Source organism: Bos indicus, chromosome 4, assembly GCF_029378745.1.
Source record: "Bos indicus isolate NIAB-ARS_2022 breed Sahiwal x Tharparkar chromosome 4, NIAB-ARS_B.indTharparkar_mat_pri_1.0, whole genome shotgun sequence".
Classification (NCBI taxonomy): Eukaryota; Metazoa; Chordata; class Mammalia; order Artiodactyla; family Bovidae; genus Bos; species Bos indicus.
The window spans coordinates 92,493,620-92,517,483 of record NC_091763.1 but is presented as its reverse complement, the minus strand read 5'-3'; the positions used below and the strand labels follow the sequence as shown (position 1 = coordinate 92,517,483).

Below are 23,864 nucleotides of genomic sequence, written 5' to 3'. Positions count from 1 at the left end.
AACCCACTGCTGGTCCAGGAGGGTGGACCATTGTCTTATTCACTGCTGTGTCCCAGAACACAGTGCACATTCAATAAATATCTGCTGAAGGGAGGAGGAAGCAAGACAGGTTGTGCCAGACTCATCGCATCAAAAGGCACTCACCTAGCTGCTCTCTGTCCTCTCCAGCAATCAGCCAATCTGTCTTCACCCACAGGACCAAGAAGTCTTTGTCAGATAGTGAATTTTCAGAAGTCAATCCAATTTCCCAAAAGTAACTGTTGTCAGTTTTAGCCTCACAATAATCTATTTAAACAGTAATAGCAACATTCACTGTTGAAATTTTCTATCCATTCCCCTCTCCATCCCTCCGGTGCAGAAGGAACAGTAAAAAGGCTAAGGTAAGAGCAGCAGCAGGAGAGAGTGGGGAAGGAAGTGATAATTGCCAAATTGGATAAGCAGTCTCTGAATACATGAAAATTAACAAGACTTGTTTTATAACAGCTTTATATCTAAGTGAAAAAGAAATCACTGATAGGATGAGGAAAAAATTTCATTTGATTCAAAGCATTTAGAACTTTTCCTTGGTATTTCTCTTCTGTGTTAGTCGCTCAGTTGAGTCTGACTCTTTCTGACCTCACCGACTATAGCCCGCCAGGCTTCTCTGTCCATAGGATCCTCCAGGCAAGAATGCTGGAGTGGATTGCCATTTCCTTTTCCAGAGGATCTTCCCAACCCAGGGATCAAAACCTGATCTCCTGCACTGCAATCAGATTCTTTACCATTTGAGCTACGGGAATTTCTTACTATCCCCGAAAGGAACATAATGGTGGTAAATTAAGTAAGGGTAGACTGAGAGAGTGAAGGGAGAGTAAATGAGGAATCCAAGTGAAAGCACTGAGCAGAGGTGCTGTTTCTCAGGCCCCAACATAGAGAGCATTCTGCCTGTCCCCCTTGCCTGTTCAGTTCAGTTCAATCGCTCAGTCGTGTCCAACTCTTTGCGACCCCAAGGACCACGGCACGCCAGGCCTCCCTGTCCATCACCAACACCCCGAGTTTACTCAAACTCATGTCCATCGAGTCAGTGATGCCATCCAGCCATCTCATCCTCTGTTGTCCCCTTCTCCTCCTGCTCCCAATCCCTCCCAGAATCAGGGTCTTTTCCAATGAGTCAACTCTTCGCATCAGGTGGCCAAAGTATTGGAGTTTCAGCTTTAGCATCAGTCCTTCCAGTGAACACCCGGGACTGATCTCCTTTAGAATGGACTGGTTGGATCTCCTTGCAGTCCAAGGGACTCTCAAGAGTCTTCTCCAACATCACAGTTCAAAAGCATCAATTTTTCGGTGCTCAGCTTTTTTCACAGTCCAACTCTACATCCATACATGACCACTGGAAAAACCATAGCCTTGACTAGGCAAGAAAAAAATAAAAGTATCTTGGATAAACAAACTACAGAAGACAGGAAAAGGAGTAGTGAATGAGAATGGCGTGTGGGAGGTGAAGCCAGAGAGAGGAAAAGTTCAACAGGAGGGAAGAGAACATTCTAGCACATGGCCCTCTGCTCCCATTAGCAGACCTCAGAGGCTGGGAGGGGTGGGGTGGGGTGGGGTGCTGGAGTGAGTCAAATATCTCATCACACAGATGCTTTCTTCTTTCCTAACTACCAGCTTTTCTTACTTGTCTTACCATCACCCACACAGGGAAAAAAAAAGGTCAAGATATATCGATAAAGATGTTTTACAGGCATCTACATAAATAAAAATGTTCTAGTTAATTACTGGCCTCGAAATATTGGGTACCTGACACTTTCAATTTTGATAAGCAACTTCAGAAAAAACCCGGATTGGTGTAGCCTGTCATGTCAAAAATGAGTTACTGGCATGAAAAACTGAAGCAAATAGCCATAAAAATCTACCAGAGCTGCTCTCCACAAAGGCTGATGGATCCGCTTGGGAATCTCCAGAGGCTGTTAAGGCTGAGGGTCTGAAAAGATACAGCAAAGCTAAGAGTTCTTAATTTTCAGCCTAAAGCTAATAGTTTCTCAGAGAAGCTGGCTTTCTCCTGTTCCGCAAGCAGGTTCCATCTATTTCTGTGAATGCTGCCTGCCCTTTGGAAATCAGTGACGATCTCTATTTATGTGCACTCCTGGTTACTGGAGGTAGGATATGGTCCTGGGAGAAGCTTACAAATGTGTGGTGGTAGTACAACTACAGAACTGAAGCCCAGGAGGTTCTTAGAAGTGTGTGTCAAAAGAGACACACATACAAGTTGCTCCTGGATGAACTTGGAAGAACATAAGTGACCTTTCTGCTCCCTATTTTTGTGTGGTTCCTGAAGGGAAGTGGAATTTCCAGTTCAGTCCAGTCGCTCAGTTGTGTCCAACTCTTTGCGATCCCATGGACCACGGCACTCCAGGCCTCCCTGTCCAACACCAACTCCCGGAGTCTACTCAAACACATGTCCATTGAGTTGGTGATACAATCCAACCATCTCATCCTCTGTTGTCCCCTTCTCCTCCTGCCTTCAATCTTTCCCAGCATCAGGGTCTTTTCAAATCAGTCAGTTCTTTGCATCAGGTGGCCAAGGTATTGGAGTTTCAGCTTCAGCATCAGTCCTTCCAATGAACACTCAGGACTGATTTCCTTTAGGACAGACTGGCTGGATCTCCTTGCAGTCCAAGGGATTCTCAAGAGGTTTCTCCAACACCACAGTTCAAAAGCATCAATTCTTCAGTGCTCAGCTTGCTTCCAGTTAGTCAACAGATATCTATGGAGCGTCTACTATGTGCCAGGGACTGTGTTAAGCATGGTGGATATAATAGAAACAAACGAAGACTCAGAGTTGCAAGTCAACTGGAGGAGGTCTACATTGGACAGTATTCTAAGCATTAGGCAGGGAACACATTACAAGGGGGAAGGGCTGACTCTAGTCCAGAAGTCAGTTAAGTTCTCTGGGAAAAGGGCAAAAGCTGAGAAGAGATGGATGTGACCAATGTGGATTTTCCAACACGTGGCCTGAAACAAGGCCAAATAAGAACTAAGGAATCCTAGGCAGGAGAAAGCAGCGTTCTTTTTTTTTTTTTTTTTAAAGTAATAAAAGACAGAAGCTGAGGCATGTGCTGAGGTTCCTACCCATACTACTAAGGAGGGGACCAGGATTTGGGAAAGGCCCCATGAACTCGGGGCACATTCTTCAACCAAGTCAACCCCATGTTTCCACCTTCCACTTTTAACCATCACCGTCTATCCCAAACAATGTAGCTTTACCCCCTATAAGGAATTCTTTCTCTTTCTTAAAAAAAAAAAAAAATTATATTTTTTTATTTGGCTGTGCTGGGTCTTAGCTGCAGCATGCAGGATCTTTTATTGCATCATGTGGGATTTAGTTCCTTGACCAGCAATCGAATCTGGTACCCCCACATTGGTAGTGCAGAGTCTTAGTCACTGGACCACCCGGGAAGTCCTGGGAATTACTTTTCAGAGTATCTCTCGAGACGTTAAGAGACTGTAACTTATACAGCTGAAATTTAATTGGGAACTTCCGTTGCTCCTGAACGCACTGCTTAGGGACCTGTCACTGAGAGCTAATCGCCCAACTCCAACAGAGACGATCTAAACACAGGTATCACAGCAGAAAAGATCCGTTCCAGCTCCTCTAGACCCGGCCATGAGGACAACCAGCTGAGGATCCCCTATATGCCTCAGCAAGCTGGGGCAAATGCCAGCAGAGGAAAGGGAATATCATGGTAAGACCACAGTTTAGTCTCGTGGGCGGGAAAGAAGGTGCTGCCTTGACACCTCCAGGCTGAGGCCTCCCCAGATGATGGCATCTATGCGAACAGAATCCAGATCATTCCATCAAGTCTGGGCTCAGAATGGCTACTTCCGGCTTTGCTGGTCACTGGATTAGCTTCACAACACTGAATTGCTCATCACACAATTAACACCCTTTCAGCCCCACTTTAAACTACACATATCTAACAAGTGGGGGAGCCTGAGTGTAGACTAGATGGGGACTAGTTCCCAAAACCTGTTCTCATAGCCACTAAGGCTTTGTGTGTGCAATGGAGACTTCATAATTTCCAAGACTAGGAAGAAGGGAAAAAAAGAAAAAAAAGGGAAAGGTGATTTAGATCATTTCCAATCAAGATTGGTCTGTAAATAGGCAGCGTTGACATCACAGGAAAACCTGTCAGAAATGCAAGGTCTCTGACCCTCTTCCAGACCTGCTGAGTGTGAGAAGCAGGATGCTAGAACTTATTGGGAGTGGGTTTCAGCACCACATGGAAGTGCCCAGGAACCCTTCCGTGACTCTAAGGAAATATTACACCTGCAGCAGCAAGTGGGCAGTGCCAGTCAGTTCTCATCAGGGTCATGGTGATGGCAGGTACTCTAAAGCCTCTGCTCCCAACCACAAATTCAGAATTTCTTTGTAGTGCGGTCAGAGGAGAGCTGAGAGGAAAGGGGAGGGATCAGCAAGCAGGCTTTCTCTTCTATTCAGCATAAAACCAGGCCCACCAGACAACCAGGGAAAGAAAAACAAAGTGAGAGAGGGACTAAACACAGCTGGCAATTAGCGCTGACAAAGGCTGAGGGAAGCACCTTTTCCTTCCGCAGGGAATCTAACCCGCACTTCACCCCGGGCTGGGGCCAGATCCTGAGAAAGCAGGGAGCTCAGGAAGGAGGCAAAGGAGCTTGCTCTGGAGTGGGAATTTCTTCCCTAGGTGAAGTTCAAAATAAGTCCAGATGACCTCTGAGGGCCTTGAGCAAAGGATTTTTTTTTTTTTTTAATTGAAGCAAGACTGCTGCTGCTGCTAAGTCGCTTCAGTTGTGTCCGACTCTGTGCGATCCCATAGACGGCAGACCACCAGGCTCCCCCGTCACCGGGATTCTCCAGGCAAGAACACTGGAGTGGGTTGCCATTTCCTTCTCCAATGCAGGAAAGTGAAAAGGGAAAGTGAAGTTGCTCAGTGTGTCCGACTCTTAGCGGCCCCACGGACTGCACACCGGCATATGCTATAGCGGTGCTTTTACGTGCAAAAAATTGAATCAATGACAACAACAAAAGGAACCCCCAGTTTTTTGGGGGTTCCTAAATGCTGCTGGGGGACTGGTTCCATTTCAGATGTAAGAATGAAAGCTGCAAACGTATTTTCTCACTGTGCATGCACATCTCATCTTCTAAACATTAAGAGACTAAAATCCACCTCCTCTAAACTTGGCTCATTAAAGGCAATCTTCCTGCTAAGTATTAAACTTGAACTGCTTTGAAGCTGGCTGCAAATAAAGGTCAAACTATTTTACTTATTTTTTTAAGGATTTAGGGAAAACAAGCTTCCATGAGGGCAGGAGGTGGACGAACTGAATGAGCGCTGAAACGCACCATTCAAAGGGATTTGAGAGCAGAGCTTCATGTGCTTGCCAGTTCCCCATCCTATCAGCCCTCCCCTTCAGATCTCTGCACATTTGCATTGTTCAGTGTAAAATGAGTCAGGAAGTGCAAAAGTGAGGGTTCTCATAGCAACGGCTAACAATCCCACACTGACGTACTTCAGCAGTATTGGCAGTCACTAATTGGGCTGCTGTTAAAGGTGAACCCTTAATATACCGCATGTGTGAAGTGGGCGAAGCAGCATTCCAACACCATTTGAATCTTATGTATTTCTCAGCTTATGTGTTTAAACCTGTAGCTTTAAAAAGTGGGCACGTGAAGAAAAACAAACCCCTTATGAGCCAATGCTTAGTACAAGCAATCTCAAATCCCACAGACCTAGGAACATAAGACAGTGGGGCCACCGAGGGGCCCAGGTCCTATATGAACACATGGGAGAAACTTGAGCAAAGGGCATGCCCTTGAGAAGCAGCCTACCCCAAGGAAGTCCAAGGCAGCTTCTCCGCTTCCTTGGAGCCATCCTAGATGCACGTGGTCCTTGTCTCATTAGGGCCCTAATTACTCTTCTAAGATCTAGATCGATTAGCATTAGCCCTTGGCTAGCTTACCTTTAAGCACAGGATACTTTAAAACTGGGTCCTGCCATCCAATTAGAGTGTTTATCTGATGAACTGAGGGCAGACACCAGGTGTCTTCTAAGCTGTCACTGCCTCCTCATATAGAGCACATTCACATCAGGGGGAAAGTCCAATCAGCTCAACTTACTGAGAATCGGGGAGAGTTCATAAGGTCATTTTAGGGCTAGAAAGAACATCAGCTCTCATTGAACATAATCCAAGGCCACGTAAGCCAGGACCATAATCCAGAGTTAACAATCAGGGGGTAGCACCTACAAGTGTCCAGGCAAGGGGAGTCAGGAGTCGGAAGTGAGGACCGACACCTGCATGAGCCTGCCGAAGGCCAGAGAGGGGGCACTAGGGTCTGCAGGAAACAAAGTCTTCCCAGTCCTTGTCCAGTGATCTATCATCAACTGTTCTTTAAAATATCTCTAACTCATCTTTCACCCATTTTATGCACCTAGATTTAGGCCTCCAAGTCCAACTTTACTAAACTGAATATTTCATGCTGTACTAAAAGGTAACAGTCTCGTCAAGTCCTCTACAGGATCATAGAAAGCGACGCGGACAAAGTGCTTCACTAGGTACAAATGCTAATAATGGTGGTAACATTACTGGGACAATTCTTGCTGTTATAAAATCAAGGCCATTCACCAACAGATGAAAATATAGTCTAGTGAAGGGGAAAGAGACGATGAGGGCAAGCACAAATACCAACACGGTATTATTCGTTTTCATGGAAAGTCACAAAGGCATAACAGTGGAAGTGAGTGCAGAAGAGCAAATAGGGTGACAAGAATGTGCAAAGCTGAAAAAAAGAGAGTCTCTTTTTGGAAATTCTGTGCTGTGCGCCGTGAGACAAGACGTCAGGCCCTTGAACAGGAGTCTCAGGCACTGACAGGGCACAATGGGAGGCCTCTGCCTTGAGTCTTCCATTGTGCCCTGCAGCAGGTCAGAGTCCAGATAAATGTAGGCTTCCTTAAGAAATCACTGATATTCTCAGAACACTTTTAAGAAAACAGAACCCAAACACTCTTGGATGTGTGTATGAATGAGTTACTTTGCTTTAATCAGATCCATTATAAACTGAAATCTGAAATGAAGGAAGATTAGGAAGCTCTGATCATTTCCAGGGGCTCAGAGAACAAACACGCTGACCTGCTGGGACAGGCACCTTCCCAGGGGCATCCAGACTGGGTCAGAGACCACCTCCCCAAGCGCTACTTCTGGGATCCCTAATCTCTGGAGAAATCTGAGACTGACAGAGCCCCCCAAAGCTATTATAATGATATCTTTTGAACTAAAAAGATGCACCAGCTTGACGCCTGGCCCAAACTTTAAATGGAGCACTTGAAAGCAGGGGATTCCTTGAAAAGCCAGGATGTACATACAGTTGTTGGAGACCACCCTCCAAACTGGGGCAGCATCATAGTTGCTGTCAGGGAATAAGTTCAGTGACCACATAAGATAAAAAAGTTATTTTATGGTATATCCTGTATGAGATGGAAAAAGTTATTTTACATTGTTTATGGATATGAGGAGCAACGTGGCAAGTTTCCTGATTCTAAGACTACATTTACAGCAAATGAGGCAATATGTCAACGATTCAACAAAGGAAAAGGAAAAGATCTTTGAAGAACTGGTAACATTTCTGTAAATCTGACATTATAACAAAATAAAATATTATGAGAATTATTAAAGAAAAGCCCAATAACTTCTGATGCTTAAGTGCTATATATCCTGGGACATTTAGTCGCCAGAGTCAAGATACTCTGTGAAATGTGAATCAGATGCAGCAGTCCAGGGAACCTTGGCAGGCACCTCCTCAGAGAAAAGCCCTTTGTCTATCTCCAATATTAACATTTCAACACCAATTTTATGCATTATCTGTCAAAACTCTGCTATGGGAGGTAGTGAATTTAACCCTTTCATCTCCAAATAAGAAAGGAGGTTCCTTGGAGGTGGCTAAGTACTGCTGCCCCCCCTAACCTGTTCTCTCTGAGCTCTACTTAAGTATCACCAGGACCGGGCAAGTTGCTTGGCCTTTTATTAATAAAGCAGCTGAATAATTTATAAGGGTTGCACAGGGCCCATTAGAAGTGCCAGAGCAGTAATAACTGGCTTAGGACTTTGCTTACTCAGGGCTAAAGTTTAATTTGTCCATAAATGCCCCTGCTCATAAACCCATCCCACAGGTCTGACCTGCTCTCTCATCCCCAATCACATGTCCTAGCCAGGCTCTGGGCTTAGACGTGTTCCTACTGGTGACACCGGTAGGGCTGAGAAACAAACCCAGACTCTATACATCAACCAAGATCTTATACCTGTGCTCCTGCATTTACCAAACAGGCCACCACCATCCACTTCTTAAGCTCTGCTTTTGGTCATCCCCAAAGAAAGACAGCATCTGGTTGAGTCCCAGCCAGCAAGAGAGTGCAGGCAGATGATATGAAAAGATGGAAGACTGGAGAAACACAAGAGCTAAGACCTTCAGGACATTCAGTGTCAAGCTGGGTGCTGCATTCTAACTGACAGTACATATGATATGGACAAAAAATGTGTTCTGCTCTTTATTTACCAAGCTAACATTCCCAGGCTTCAGTTTTCTCATCTATGAAATGGGGGTTGTAATGGTATCCAACCAATACTATGGTAAAGTGAATGACAGTCGCTCAGTCGTGTACGACTCTATACAGTCCATGGAATTCTCCAGGCCAGAATACTGGAGTGGGTAGCCTTTCCCTTCTCCAGGGTATCTGTCCAGCCCAGGGATCGAATCCAGGTCTCCTGCATTGCAGGTAGATTCTTTACCAGCTGAGCCACAAGGGAAGCCCAAGAATACAGGAGAGTGTAGCCTATCCCTTCTCCAGTGGATCTTACCAACCTAGGAATTGAACTGGGGTCTCCTGCATTGCAGGTGGATTCCTTACCAACCGAGCTATCAAGGAAGCCCATACTAGGGTAAGGATTGAGTTAATTCACAAGGGCTTCCCAGGTGGCTCAGTGATAAAGAATTCACCTTCCAGGGCAGGAGACGTGGGTTCGATCCCTCAGTCAGGAAGATCCCCTGGAGAAGGAACTGGCAACCCATTCCAGTATTCTTGCCTGGGAAATCCCATGAACAGAGAAGCCTGGCGGGCTATAGTTCATGGGGTCAGAAAAGAACTAGACACGACTTAGCGACTAAACAACAAACAATACCCATTAAGGCTATTATTACTAGAGATTCAAATCTCTAATGAACCCTAGAGAAACCTAATCTGATCCCCTCTCTCTTTGAAAAATCCCAAGGCCCAGACAGGTTATGTGACTTTGGAGGGCAATTCTAAGCATTAATTCAGTTCTCTAGACAGGCGCCCAGTTTGGTGCTCTGTTTTTCATTTTGGTGCTGCTGTGGCTCCAGCACTCATTCTCCAGGGTAACAGTGTTATTGCTTTGTTTTCAGAATTTCCAGATAAACTAAGTGCTAGCCCAGAACCAGTGTGCATTCATTCATCCAAGAACTGTCCAGTGAATGCTGACTTCAAAACACACACTGTCTGGGCTCTACTTACAGAGGTTCTGCAGTCATGAGACAAGGTCCCTGGCCTTCAAACATCTTACATCTTGGTGATAGAGTCACCAAAAAAAGAAAAAAAGCAAAAAAACAAAACCCCCCCAAAAAACAAAAGAGTAAATAAACTAGAAAATTTCAGAGTGGCAAGCAGAGAAAATTAAAAGGTAACATGAGAGAAGCACAGTAGAGCTTAGAGTTGGGAGGGTGCAAGTCTCTTAAAAGAGGTCATTCATGCCAGTTTTCTTTGCAGTTTAATCTCTAAGGAGATGGCACTGTAACCCCAGTTGCAGCATATGCATATATGAATATGCATGACTGTGGGATAAGAAGAAGTTATACAAAAGTGGTGCAAATCCCTAAAAATTTAATTTAGGGCAATCATATCAGAAATAAACATGCTACCCATGAAAAGGTCAAGATAGACCTTTTCTGATCTTTGGTCTTCCCTCTCTGGCCACTCTGGTGCAAATGTGTGGGTTAAGGCCAAAGGACCCCACAGTAATGGAAGTTGGGATCACATGGCCCTCTTTCGGGAGAAGTTCATTTCTCTGGCCTCTGGAGTTTGGCTTCTTAGCCCCTTGGCATCTGCACTATGTGCCACGAAATTCCTGCCCCAAGAAGCAGTTCAGGGGATCAAAGAGCTATTCTTACTGGCTCCGTTCAGGCCAATGGAGGGAGGGGATAGCGGGAGAGGCAGGCCACTCGGCGCTCCATTCAGTGTCCTCCTCCACAACGGGGCCATTGAGCAGGCGCCACAATCAGGGGCTGAGAAGAAAAGGCCGAAGGAAAGCACACAGAGCCACTGCGCACAGACACGGTCATTCATCACCGGGCAAATGCCAGTAACTGGGAACAGCCATCTCAATTTCTGCAAATCCTCCAACCTGCGACAGCTGCTGGTGACTCTGGTGGGCAGCGCTGCTGCTGCTGACGGTGCCAATCCCTAGCCCTGGCTGGGGGCCAAGTCTACCTCACTCAGGTTAGAGATTCGCTGGCGGCGAAGGGTGGCAACAACGGACTTCACAGCTTATACAGCAGCTTACGAAGGACTCCCGTGTATCCCAAAGCACTTCAGAGAGCTGGTGAGAGAAGCTATCTGCACAAGCACATTCAAGCAGTTTATTCCTAACCCGCTTAACTCAAGGTCTCTGTCAGAACCCAGCGACAGAGTGGAGGAAGGGCAGGGACGGCTCAGCAGCTAGTGGAGTGCAGGCAGTCAACCCCTCTCCCCTCTGGAGCCGCAGTAGCAGGCAGGCCTTCCCCGATAACAGCTGTTACCAAGGAGTTGGTGGGACTCCTTGGGTCTTCAGTTGAGCTGTTTGCTCCCACTGTTTCCATCAGCATCCTCACAAAGCATTACATGTGAGATTTCTGAACACTCTGGGTACCATGGAGATGCCTGCCACCATACAACCCTAAGGAAACTTCACCTGTCTCACTGTGTCCCAGCCACTGGATCTCCAGCTCTGCTCACACTCCAAAGCCTCCAGGGGCCTGCTCATCTCCTTTTATCTACACTTACCTTATCAGACTTACCTTCTGGGGAACAATATTGCAGGTAACAGACACAGCGATCAAAAGAAGCTGGAGACTATGGAAGCAGGGGGAAACCACTCAGGCTCAAAGGGCCATGTTTGGAGCCCAGAGCCCAGGGCAGCCACTAAAGGACATTGTAACAGTATGCCAAACACAGAACATAAACCATCCTCATGGGGTTAAAGAAATGCAGCGGGAGGTAATAGTTCTTCAACTGTCATGCCCATCAACCTTCCAATCTTTTTAAACTTCTTTTGATAGAAGAGTTGATGGGAAAGATAAAATTGCTAAAGAACCATTGCCTACCTCTGTATGTATTACCTAGAATGCACACTTACTATTTCCAGTGCAACTTCCCTGGATTTTTCATGATGTGTTTCAAAAGCAGAGCTCACCAAGAGGAAGGGTCCCTGTGACAGACCTTCAGAGAACTGAAACTCGTCATCACAAAGGGGAATCAGGATGATGTGAGTGCATAGCTGTCTATCAGTGCTTTGCTTCCTGCTCGCAGTCTGCTGTCAGAAACCAGCTAACGCTTGGCTGGTGCAGAGCTGGGCCTCGGACGCTCCCCTCCCAGGTCCCCGATCCACATCTGGGAACTTCTGACTCAGATCTTGTGATCTAGGTGCTAACGTTTCCATCTGCTAAGAGAAACCGTTCCCTGAAGAGAACATAACTCCTGGCATCTAAGTACATGCTGCTCTGTGGTGCAATATCAATGTTTCTTGGCAAAAAGAAGCTCCTTGAAGGCATGTATTCTCACCCTACTCTCTTTTTCCTTGCAGCACCAAGCAGTAACAGGTGTTAAAAAAATAACCTCTGACTAATCAATGATAGAAAAGAGGGGTGTGAGCCTGAATACGAGCGAGAACAAATATCTGTTACCACGTCTCCCCACCCACCCAACTGTGGGGAAGAAACTCCCTCCTCTCTAGTCAAAGCAGACTGCTCTCCAGGACCATTACATGAGAGGAAAGAGGCCACTCCATAGAGCAGGCTTATTTTGATATGAAGGGTGAGGCTATCATCAGCACATCGTAATCAGCAGCACTCACAAATAAGGCTAAACTCGGAAAAGAACTTAACAATTCGCTATCAAACAATGAGAATCAAGAGTAAAGAAGAAATAGTTTGTTGAAGAAGAGACTAAAATACTTCAGGGCCCCAGAGGAGTTATTTCTGCAGTCTCTGCACATACGACATCATTCATGAAGAAGGCAGAGGTACAAATATAGCATAAATGTCGTCTGCTCTAGCTTGTAATTTAAAATGCAAATGCTAATGAGCGAACTGGTGTATCAGTGGAGTTAATAACCGCATGCCTAGCACAGGGGCCGCATCCAAAACACACACAGAGAAGAGACAGACACCATGTTCCAATTTAAAAATAAAAACACCCAAATTAACCCTAGAAAAATCACTAGCAGATGTACAAGCTCAGGAAAAGGAGGCACACCAGGGCACCGAAATGGGAACTTCTCTACCCGTCGGAGACGAGCCAGTCCATTTAAACGTCTTCCTACATACAGTGATACAGTGAAGGTAAGCACGGGAGTTACTAGGGTTTATTCAGGACTGCTACTGTAAAGCATGAGTATAAGGAAAAACTACAGGCAATCTGAAAAACTTAGAAAGTTTCCACAAAGCCCACTTAGAAGCCCAGAAGTCAACTTTGCAGGGAGCTGTAGGTCTAGAAACCAAAGGTCACTGAAGACAGATGTAGATCTCATGCATTTTTGTCATAGGCAAAGGATGGTTTAAAAGAACCTGAAAACTTACCAGGCCTGGATTAAGTGGGCAGTTTAAATAAATGGGGAAAAGCGCTAATGATGAAAAACCACAACTGAGAATGCAGTTGAGTCTCAGATGTCTTCTGGATATGAAAGGAACTTCTGTGGATTGTTCTTGCTCCTACAAGGTCTGAGCCTGGCAGCCCTACCCCAGGTTCTGGGACCGACCCCCTGGCACTGAGAGCAGGCACAGCTCCCTGGCTTCCTTCCAGCCCCTTATGATGGGGCCAGTGGTCCTACCCCGTCCCTCAAGTGGAAACCCATAGCACCCCTCCAGGGGCACCAGGAGAGTGTGCATGGGCTGGCTGCCCACACTGGACACCACATGTTCTAATGCCCCGGTCAGCGCTATTTACATAAAGGGCCAGGCATGGGCTCTGGCAAATCTAGCCCATTAGTGTGGGGAAGCCTCAGGAGAACTTTCTGGAAGGAACCCAAGGTGTGCAGAGACCTGGGGCTTGGGGGCAAAGACACTTTTCCATGATGAAGAACTTTTTCTGCTTTTTAAAAATCCAGTCATATCTCCGTTTGAAAGGGGGATGTGAGAGGTGGTTCCCATAGCAACCAAGATTAAGTCTTACAGGCACAGTGAGAACTGTTCACCCCAGGGCTGCCCATTACCAGATTTCTAAGCATTTCCCTTTAATTTCAAATTACCACACCATTTACACTCCCTCTCCTGCATCCAAGGTCCTGTCATTTCCTACTCTTAGGCTGGCCAAATAGAGAACGCTCCCTCTCAGGGCAGGGAGAGTGGTGGGCAGCCCAGTCCTGGGCACTGCTGCTGGCCACCATCACTACTATAGGGCTGGTGGAAAATGCCAACAGGCTAGGAAGATGGCCGTGAAATATTCACACTGAGATTTATTTTTCTGGGGACACCACAAATACGGGATTAGAACGAAGGCATCTGGGCACAACCAGAGACAGGAGCTGGTGTTGGACAGACTCCAGCAAAGAACAGCCACCAGAGTTCTGTGAGCTTCCCATTCCCTCCCCCCGTGCCCACCAGCTGGAAGGCAGCCGAAACAAGCTTTAACAGATTCAGAAAGAACCTTCCAGTAGGAGGCAAGGAGAAGGAATGGAAAAGGAACCGTTGGGAGAAAACTCACAGGTCTGACCCTTTTGTTCCATTCTACTGGCTCTCATTAGCTCTGCAGGGATAGCCTGATACCTCTGCAGGACATTCTCCCCCTGTCTCATAGACACTGAGACCCCAAGGCAGCAAGAGGAAAAGGTGACATTAAAAGCCAGAATTAAGGGTTACTGAGGAAGTAAGGGTTCTTTTCACTTACCTTTGACCTACCCACCCAAAAACAATCAATGGGCTTACCCAGGATAAACAGATAAAAATCTGCATCTTTCTTTCCTTGGCATAGGAAACCCAACTGATGGCGTGGGTGGAACATCCTAAATGGAAGGCAGGGCCACCCCAGGACCCTCTCTCCCTCAGCTGCTGGAGTCTCTGGCCTGACTGGCTGGGAGCTGCCACACGTGCCCTGCTGCTCCCCAAACCTCTGGGTCCCAGCATCACACCAAGACAAGCAGGCTGGTCTCATGGAAATAATTAACTAGGAAGCAGGAGAGCAAGAATGCATCTTTACGTGTTCTAGCTCCAAGGTCTGTGGCTACCATGAAACCATGCCGAACAAATGTTACTTGTATTGATGTCTTTATTTATTACTGTGCTGTGTGCTCAGTTGTGCCTGTCTCTGAGACCCCACGGATTGTAGCCCACCAGGCTCCTCTGTCCAGGGAATCCTCCAGGCAAGAATACTGGAGTGGGTTGCCATGCCCTCCTTCAGGGGATATTTCCCACTAAAGGATCAAACCCGTGTCTCTTGCATATCCTGCATTGGCAGGCAGATTCTTTACCACTGTGCCACCTGGGGAAGCCCCCTTATTTATTACTATGTCTCAGTTAAAAAAAAAAACTTGAAATGATTACTGAAAAAAATTGAATCCTTGCCTTTTTGACCCAGAGACCACTCTACTGTGTCCCGAATGTCTCCTCTGATGCCTCTACCAGTTCTCAGGTAGGGGCCTCCCAAGATATTACTTCCCAGGTCACTCTCTTCTGACTCTTTTCAGTTTGCTGATGACCACCCTAAAATCGTGGTCCTCAGATGGAACATCGGACTCCATGCCCACACTGACATGGCTGAGCCAGCTCTCAGCTTGCTGCCTTCCTGGATCCCGTATTTCTGGGCTATGAATTAGGACTGTCTTAACTGTGGACAATTCTCAAAGAGATGGGAATACTAGACCACCTGACCTGCCTGTTGAGAAATCTGTATGCAGGTCAGGAAGCAACAGTTAGAACTAGACATGGAACAACTGACTGGTTCCAAATAGGAAAAGGAGTACGTCAAGGCTGTATATTGCTTATGATGCAGAGTACGTCATGAGAAATGCTGGGCTGGAAGAAGCACAAGCTGGAATCAAGATTGCCAGGAGAAATATCAATAACCTCAGATATGCAGATGACACCACCTGTATGACAGAAAGTGAAGAGGAACTAAAAAGCCTCTTGATGAAAGTGAAAGAGGAGAGTGAAAAAGTTGGCTTAAAGCTCAACATTCAGAAAATGAAGATCATGGCATCTGGTCCCATCACTTCATGGGAAATAGATGGGGAAACAGTGGAAACAGTGGCTGACTTTATTTTTTGGAGGACTCCAAAATCACTGCAGACGGTGACTGCAGCCATGAAATTAAAAGACGCTTACTCCTTGGAATGAAAGTTATGACCAACCTAGATAGCATATTGAAAAGCAGACATTACTTTGCCAACAAAGGTCCGTCTAGTCAAGGCTGTGGTTTTTCCAGTGGTCATGTATGGGTGTGAGAGTTGGACTGTGAAGAAAGCTGAGCGCCGAAAAATTGATGCTTTTGAACTGTGGTGTTGGAGAAGACTCTTGAGAGTCCCTTGGACTGCAAGGAGATCCAACTAGTCCATCCTAAAGGAGATCAGTCCTGGGTGTTCACTGGAAGGACTGATGCTAAAGCTGAAGCTCCAGTACTTTGGCCATCTCATGCGAAGTGTTGACTCATTGGAAAAGACCCTGATGCTGGGAGGGGTTGGGGGCAGGAGGACAAGGGGATGACAGAGGATGAGATGGTTGGATGGCATCACCGACTCAATGGACATGAGTTTTAGTGAACTCCAGGAGCTGGTGATGGACAGGGAAGCTTGGCGTGCTGCCATTCATGGGGTCGAAAAGAGTCGGACACGACTGAGTGACTGAACTGAACTGAATCTTTCTGATCACAGAAGAACAATAATTTTATAAAAGGGTATGGGTTGTCTCTTCTACCCTTATACTTCTTACAAATACATTTCTCTTCCTGTATATGCATCTTGTACCTTGGTAGATACAAATACTTTGCTTGAAGGCTGGAACCTTATCTTACACGTTTCAATATTCCTAGCAAAGTGCCCAGTAGACATAAAAAAATTATTAAATAGCCATGTGACTGAGTGACCCACAAGCATGAGGAGGCTCATTCTGGGGATGATTCACAATCTAAAGATGGAAGATAATCAGGCGGTAATCGTAGGCTTGCACTTCCATCCACGTGATCATGGGTAATGGCTTGATGCATAGATGGGGAGCTGAGGGCAGAGCTCTGAACGCTCTAAGACCGAGAAGGAGATTTATATACCCAGACAAAAGCAGAGGGAAAAATGATGGATGAATCCATTCATTTCTTTAGGTGACTCTTCCTGAGAACGAATATAGGCAAAGTTGTTTTGCCTAAATGAATCGAACACAGCTGGCCAAAAAGGTTAAAAAAAAAAAAAGTCCAGATCCTCTTGGACACTCATACCATCTCCCTTGGGAAGTCTTTCCCATTCCTCAATTAACTGTTCTTTCCTCTGCACTCTCATGCCACCTATACTCTTCACAACTCTATTGTGTTGTTCTCTGTTGCAGTTTTTCACATGGCTTTCTCAACTATTAGACTACAAGGCATTCAAGAAGGCAGAAATTATCTGATTAACTTAAGCATTAGCCACAACCTATCAGAGAATGCCTTTCTTTTAGTGGACTTGTGATAAAAATCTTGGCCTCATTAAGAAAGTCTCCCCAAACCTATTTATTGTGCTAATTCCTACAAGTGACCCTTGAGGACCTTCTGATACCAACATAATTCATATAATTCACAATAATATCTTCAAAAGTGAAGAACTAGAACAGCCCTAGAAAAGTCTCATGCCCAGCTGCCCATTTCCTGTAATGGGACCCAACTGGAAACAAGTAGGCGGAGGAGACAGAACCAAATGGGCAAGTCCCAAGAGAAAGACTACCCCACTTTACAAATATCCATTAAGTTGCAATTCAATTAAAGTATCTGAAAAGAATTCATAAGTATTAGCAGACCCTGTAATTGCTTAATTAAGGATAGAAGGCTAGCAAACACAACTACAATAACAGCCTGATTCATTAGCACCTCTGTGATAGCAGAACGGGATTTCTCACTTAAAACATACACTGGCGTTAATTGTGTAATTTGGTTAGGCACTGGTAATCAATGGGGATCCACCATTCCTGGGGCCAGGAGATGAGGATGATATTCCTGTTCACCTTCCCTCTCCTCTCTCATTAAAGTTCTGGCTCTGCTGAAACAGGCAGTTGATATCCCTATTAGGATTGACTGGAGAAGAGACATTACAGAGAGAAGGAAATGTGGTACTTTGTTCAAAGGCATTCAAGGTGGAAGGACACACAGCCAACCCTTTAGCTCATCGGGGACATACATACCATCACTTATCAAACCCCAGACTTCTAGAAGCTCTCTTGCTTGCCTTATGACAAGGGAGGCAGTTTCAAGAGGACATTTGTAATCAAAGAGAAAATAAAAAATTGAAAAATGCCAAAGGGCAGGCAAAGAAAAGCCTCGTTTTCTAGTCTTGTTTCATATGACTAGGTAACTGGTTAATTACAAGCCGCCTGCTGTGATCCACGTGGGAACACCCTGCCAGGTGGCTTGCCGCATACTAGATGGTTGGTACTGTGAGTTCCACATGAGGTGACCTACATCCACTGCCCACCACACAGCCAAACCTGGACATGTTGCTGCCCTACCATTAAGACCGAGGAAATGTAAAGTTAAATATAGGGGTCCCCAACCTCCGAGATCTAATGCCTCATGATCTGAGGTGGAGCTGATCTAGTAATAATAGGAAGAAAATGCACAATAAATGTAATATGCCTTAATCATGTTGAAACCACCTTCCCTCCCCTCTTTCCATGGAAAAATAATCTTCCAAAAATCTGGTCCCTGATGCCCAAAAGGCTGGGGACTGCTGAGTTACAAGAGTCCAACTATCTGATGATATTAAGACTCCTTACAATACTTTGTACTGAAATTTCAAATTATTACTCTCTTCTCATTCAGGCATTTGATTTAATGACAGTTTGATACCCGCTATGCTTAGCCAACAGGACAACTTCCTGAATTGTGCCCTCAGCATGACCCAGACAGCCCAGAGCTAAGAAAGTAATGCAAAATAAGGCACCGTCATACAAAGGTCACAGCAATAAGACACTCCAGAGCCCACTGGTGCTCTGAAATAAAAATGAGAATCATGGGCCAGGCAATCTGCAAATATGTGCCTCAGTGTCCCTTTACACAAGGTACTAAGTAAAGGTGACACGCAGGACAAGTGAAAATGAACTAAAAATAAAGACAAGGTAAACTTGTTTCCTTGGTGGCTCAGTGGATAAAGAATCTGCCTGCAGTGTAGGAGACCTGGGCTCAATCCCTGGGTTGGGAAGATCTGGAGAAGGAAATGGCAACCTGCTCCAGTATTCTTACCTGGGAAATCCCATGAACAGAGGAGCCTGGTGCGCTACAGTCATGGGGCTGCAAGAGCTGGACACGACTGAGTGACTAATTCACTACCACTAGACTGCTTTTGTTCTAAGAGAAGACAGTGTATGAAGTGAAGTGAAGTGAAGTGAAAGTTGCTCAGTCGTGTCTGACTCTTTGAGACTCCATGGACTATACAGTCCATGGAATTCTCTAGGCCAGAATACTGGAGGGGGTAGCTTTTCCCTTCTTCAGGGGATCTGCCCATCCCAGGGATTGAACCCAGGCCTCCTGCATTGCAGGTGGATTCTTTACCAGCTGAACCACCAGGGAAGCCCAAGAATACTGGAGTGGGTAGCCTATCCCTTCTCCAGCGGATCTTCCCTACTCAGGAATCAAACCGGGGTCTCCTGCATTGCAAGCGGATTATTTACCAACTGAGCTATCAGGGAAGCCATAAGATAGTGTATGGAGCTCACTAAATGCTGCCAGATGAGAAGGAAGGACGCTTTTAATGCCCACAGAATGTTGGCCTTGTTAACACAGGACAAGGACTGCTGTGATTGCCTCAAAGAGTGAAGTAAATGCTCCTAGGTGGCGGCCTCCGCAGTAGGCGGGGGACTTTGAGCACTCTCATTTCTGAGGGGGTAAGGTCACCTGTTCCGTGGCCAAACCTGAGCCAGGTGCTGGGAGGACTGAAGGGTAAACGCTCTCAGGAGGCGCTGACCTGTTAGCTACAGCTGACTCTGCCTAGCCCCACCTGCTATCCCATCTGACCAGGCAATCATTCCACATACAGGGGTGCAGGAACCGTGACAGAGGCCAGCTGGCTCGGGCCAAATGCCACTCCCTATCAAGCTGTGGGGCCGTCTGCCCAAAAAAGGCCACATGAAAATGGAAGTGTCCACCCCACCTCAAAGTCCAGAGGGCTCTCCAAGAGGCTGGGAGTGATGAGACCAGCACATACAGGACTGCTGAACAGCTCTCTCGACTTTCCCCTTGAGAATCACAACAATAACATCATTTTTACCGGGTGCAGGGAGTGTTCCACAGAGAGCCACCAAGTTGTGTCACGTGGACCACTGTCCAGGTGAGCAGCTGGAAGGTGTGAGTGTCATGTCTGTTTACACTGACATTCAGCTTTGGGGCTGGTTTCAGACAACCGAGGAGCCCTTCTCTCCAGGATCTCCAGCCATGTTCTCCATCTCACTCATTCTGTTTCCACTAGGTCACTGCCCGGTGGATGACTGACTTGCATCCCCTCTGAGTTCCTGCTCCTGAGAATTCAGACCAGTGCTTCTCAAGATCCTGGTATCCTCTCACTTCATCTTTTTTATGTGCTTGCTAGCCAAGAAGACTTCGTTGAGTTTTCCATTCTATAATTGGCACTATGAAGACAATAGGTATACTGAATAGCTTTTCTAAGTATTCATGTCATGTTCTGTTCCGATCCTAACAATTACAGTTTTTATAAAGGTACTCAAGATGCTGACATCCTTAGAATGACCCTTTAGCACTCAATTTTCTGCACTGCTTTTTCCATTCTGTTAGACTGTTATGAAGAGCTGTCTATTTTAAACTCTGTTTCTTCTTACCCACGTTTACTCCCCAATTGTCTGTAATCTGTTAGCTGAATCAACCCTGATTAAAAAAAAGAAACTCTGTGACTTAGTAATCGATCAGTAGTATAAAATAATTCCACAGTTTTTACCTACTCGATCTTTTAAGGTAGAACCCAACACTTGGCTTCCAGAAGACTACTCTCTCAGGGTTCTCCATCTAATCCTCTGGACACCGACTATCTGTTGCAAGAACCCATTCTTAGTGTTGCCCGTGCTGGTGGACATCAAACTCTGCCCAATAACTCAAGCCCTGGGCCGCTTTACTTTCTCTTCTGTATTCAATGTCACCCTCCATCCTTGACCCCAAAACCCAAGTCATTCCCTGAATGAGGAAGTCTTCCTCTTAAAAACTCTTCTAACCTTTCCTCTCCTCTTTCACCAGCTTTTTGGCCTCTGTCCCTCTTGCTTCTTAACCACTCTCCCAACCTCCAGCCTCATGTATTCTAACTTATCTACCAAGAAAAACATGTCATGCCCCTAATACCTTAAACAACTCTGAGGGTCCACAGCATGTTCCGTGGAAGACTAGCTTCCTTCTGTATTTCCAGCCTCAGCCCACTCTTCACTCTACATTCTACCAAAGGATTCATGGTTCCCTGGACACATCAGAATATACTGTACCTCTATATCTTTGTACCTGTGGTACCTCTACCTAGAATATTCCTTCTCCTCCCCTCTTGTCCTGTCCTTACAACATTGCAGACTCATATCTCCTTTCCAACACAGCCCAGATACACAATCCCTGACCTCCACCCAACCAACGATTCCCTCCTCTGTGCTAGCTACTTCTGTGTCTTATAAATAATTCTATTTTCTTGCCTACCACCAAACACTACAGCTTGTTCACGTGCCTGTCTTTCCTCTAGAGCATCTCAAGACCTAGGCCTGTGTCTTACCAGAATGCAGAGTTCCTTGCTCCAAACTCAAAGAGGAAAGCCAGTAGCTCTTCTTTCAGTGAGCATTCTGCTAAGTCAGGAGGCAGCTGGGGCAGCTCCTTGTCTTGATTTATTTGAATTAATGTGGTGGTCAGAGTCTCTTAGAAACACACGGTGCACAACTGTGCCATTCCACACAGAGTTAAGAAAAGCTCTGGTTATGAATTCACTAAGTCTGTGAGGAGGGCAGGAAGGAAACACTTATTGATGATCTACTTTATGGCAGCCTGCTCTGAACATTTATACATCTCATTAAATCCTCACAAAAATCCTAAAAGGTAAGAAATGCTCTCCAGTTAGCCAATGTGTAAACCAAGGCTTGAAGAGAGTAAGAAAAACAACAACAACAAAATTCGCTGAAGTCTCCTGCTCATACAACAGCAGAGCCTCCTGTTCAAACCGAGGCCTCCCTGCCTCCTCTCTCTCTCATGACTCTCCCATGTTCTGTATCCCTGCCAGGATTCTAAACAAATCAGAAGATGCATAACACAACTGCATAGAGGATGGCAGGAGAAAAATGTAAAAGCTCATATTTTTATCAGGTATTAGCTTCTGTAATCTATCTTTCACTATGTAAGGTAACTCAAGCAATGCCTTTTGAATTGCTAAGGCTTAGAAGAATGCCAAGTACACAGGAGAACCGGCGGACGCCAAGGCAAGTGATTAGGCTGCCTGTGTCTCAGCAAGGTATGACCAGAAGGTTCTGCAGGAATACTCCAGCCAAGACAGGTCTAAAGCCCTGGGCCGGCTCCATTCAGGTGGTTTTAGGTTGGGAAGCCAGAACCTCAATGTTTTATTTCCCGTATAGATCTGTGGCCAAGTTTCTGGGAAAGAATAATGCTGTTTCTCTTTCACACCTCTGGGATCAAGCTCAACGCTGCCAAAAGGATGCTTTTGTTTTGCAGGCAGTGAGCAAAGAATGAGTTGAATATTATATCTCAAACCCTGTAACAACAAGGATTCACGGCTAAGAAACTCCCCCACTACGAGAACCTTAATAGGCATCCTGCCCCTCCGTTCACTTACAGCACACATGTGCAGACAACGAAAGCACAGGCCTCCAGGGGGGCGTGGCTTTGTTACAGCCTTCCTTTTCTAGAGCTGCCCTGAGCTGTGTATCATACATCCACTGGCCCCTTCAGAAGGCCTGTAGAGGCAAGAGGTGATCAGTAAGAGGACACTTGCAGGAGACTCAAGGAGCCATGAGGGCCAAGCAGCAACCGTGTGCTTCATGGCCACATGCTCAGGGAGTCACTGATCACACCTAATGATCCATTTAGCTGGGGTCTGTAGGAGACCCTTATTGGGGAAGACACTATCAGTGCCTTCAATAAAAGGGAGGCTGAGGCAATGTGGCAGAGAATGGCAAATTCTACTCAGGAATTCAACAGAAGTAGGGCTGAGGCAACAGGACAGCCCTAGAGAAGGCAGCACGCAGCAGGTAAACACAACGGGAATGTCCTTTGGGAGTGAGCAAAAGTTTGTGTGCACAGCTGTGGGGTGACCCTCTCCCTCAAAGACCACAGCCTCTGCAAAGTACTGATGGAAATAATTTTCTTGTCTGCCAGCGGGGAAATAATGAAGCCATCTGCTCCTTGAATGCATACATGTGAACTACTCATAGAGCATGGTTCACACATAGACTTGTTGGCTTGTGAAGTATTATTAGAAAAGACAGGGTAAGAAAGATGGACATTTGGTCAGCAAAGAAAAGGAGGAAGGCTTGGGACAGTCCTGACAGTCCAGTGGTTAAGACCGCCTTCCAAAGCAGGGGCTGCAGGTTCGATCCCCGGTCAGAGAGCTAAGATCCCACATTGTGCCTCCTGGCCAAACAAACAAAACAACAAAACGTAAAATGGAACTTATATTGTAACGTATTCAATAAAGACTTTAAAAATGGTTCACAAACACAGCAGGGCGGTCTAGCCCAAATGGCAGACATTAGCCATGAACACTCACTCCATGATGAACACTGTCTTAGGTCTGGAATTCCCTTCACTCGGGATATGAGTACATATGTGTCTCATACGCTGTCCTACGTGCCCACGTCCTGCGGTTGGCGGGAATGAGAAGCAGGATGGAACCAGTGCTGGGTCTGCAGTAACAGCAGGATCAAACTAGGAGCTCTGCGTTCACGTCTCCATCAGAGACTAAAGCACCCACATGGGCTCCAAGTCCTGTGGAAAACCCAGTGGGAAGGAGGGCATGTGACCTCCAGGGATGACTTCTGAGTTCCAAGAAGAATTTTCAGAACACCACATAACACAGGAGACTTACCCGCAAGCAAGAAGGTGATAAGGCAAGTTTCCTTTGGCAAATACAGCTTGAGACGAGAACCACTGAACACATACTCCACCACAGCTTCAGAACGACCTGCCCGCTGAAGGAAGGGCAGAAACTGCTTTGCTTTTTGGGTGTCCTGGGGGAGAAAAGAAGAACCATCAGAAGAATAATGGAATCAAGGTAAATGTTTCTTTCTCTCTGGTCTGGGGCAAAAAGTCTGGCACACCACAGGAAGCTGGGCAAATAACCTTAGAATAAGACATTTCTGAAACCATGACAAAAACAAGAAACCCATGTGACATTCACAGGAGAAACAGAGTTAATCAAAAGCTTCTAGA

At 46.0% G+C, this 23,864-nt stretch overlaps 1 protein-coding gene across 1 annotated transcript in view; it reads right to left on the bottom strand.

Annotated features, from left to right (window-relative positions):
* Window positions 1-23,864, bottom strand: part of SND1 (staphylococcal nuclease and tudor domain containing 1) — a 422,258-nt gene that overhangs the window by 132,485 nt on the left and 265,909 nt on the right. The window contains exon 15 of the mRNA XM_070787306.1: window positions 23,521-23,662. Within this exon, the coding sequence (XP_070643407.1) occupies window positions 23,521-23,662 (142 nt within the window). The remainder of the gene's footprint in view (window positions 1-23,520; window positions 23,663-23,864) is intronic.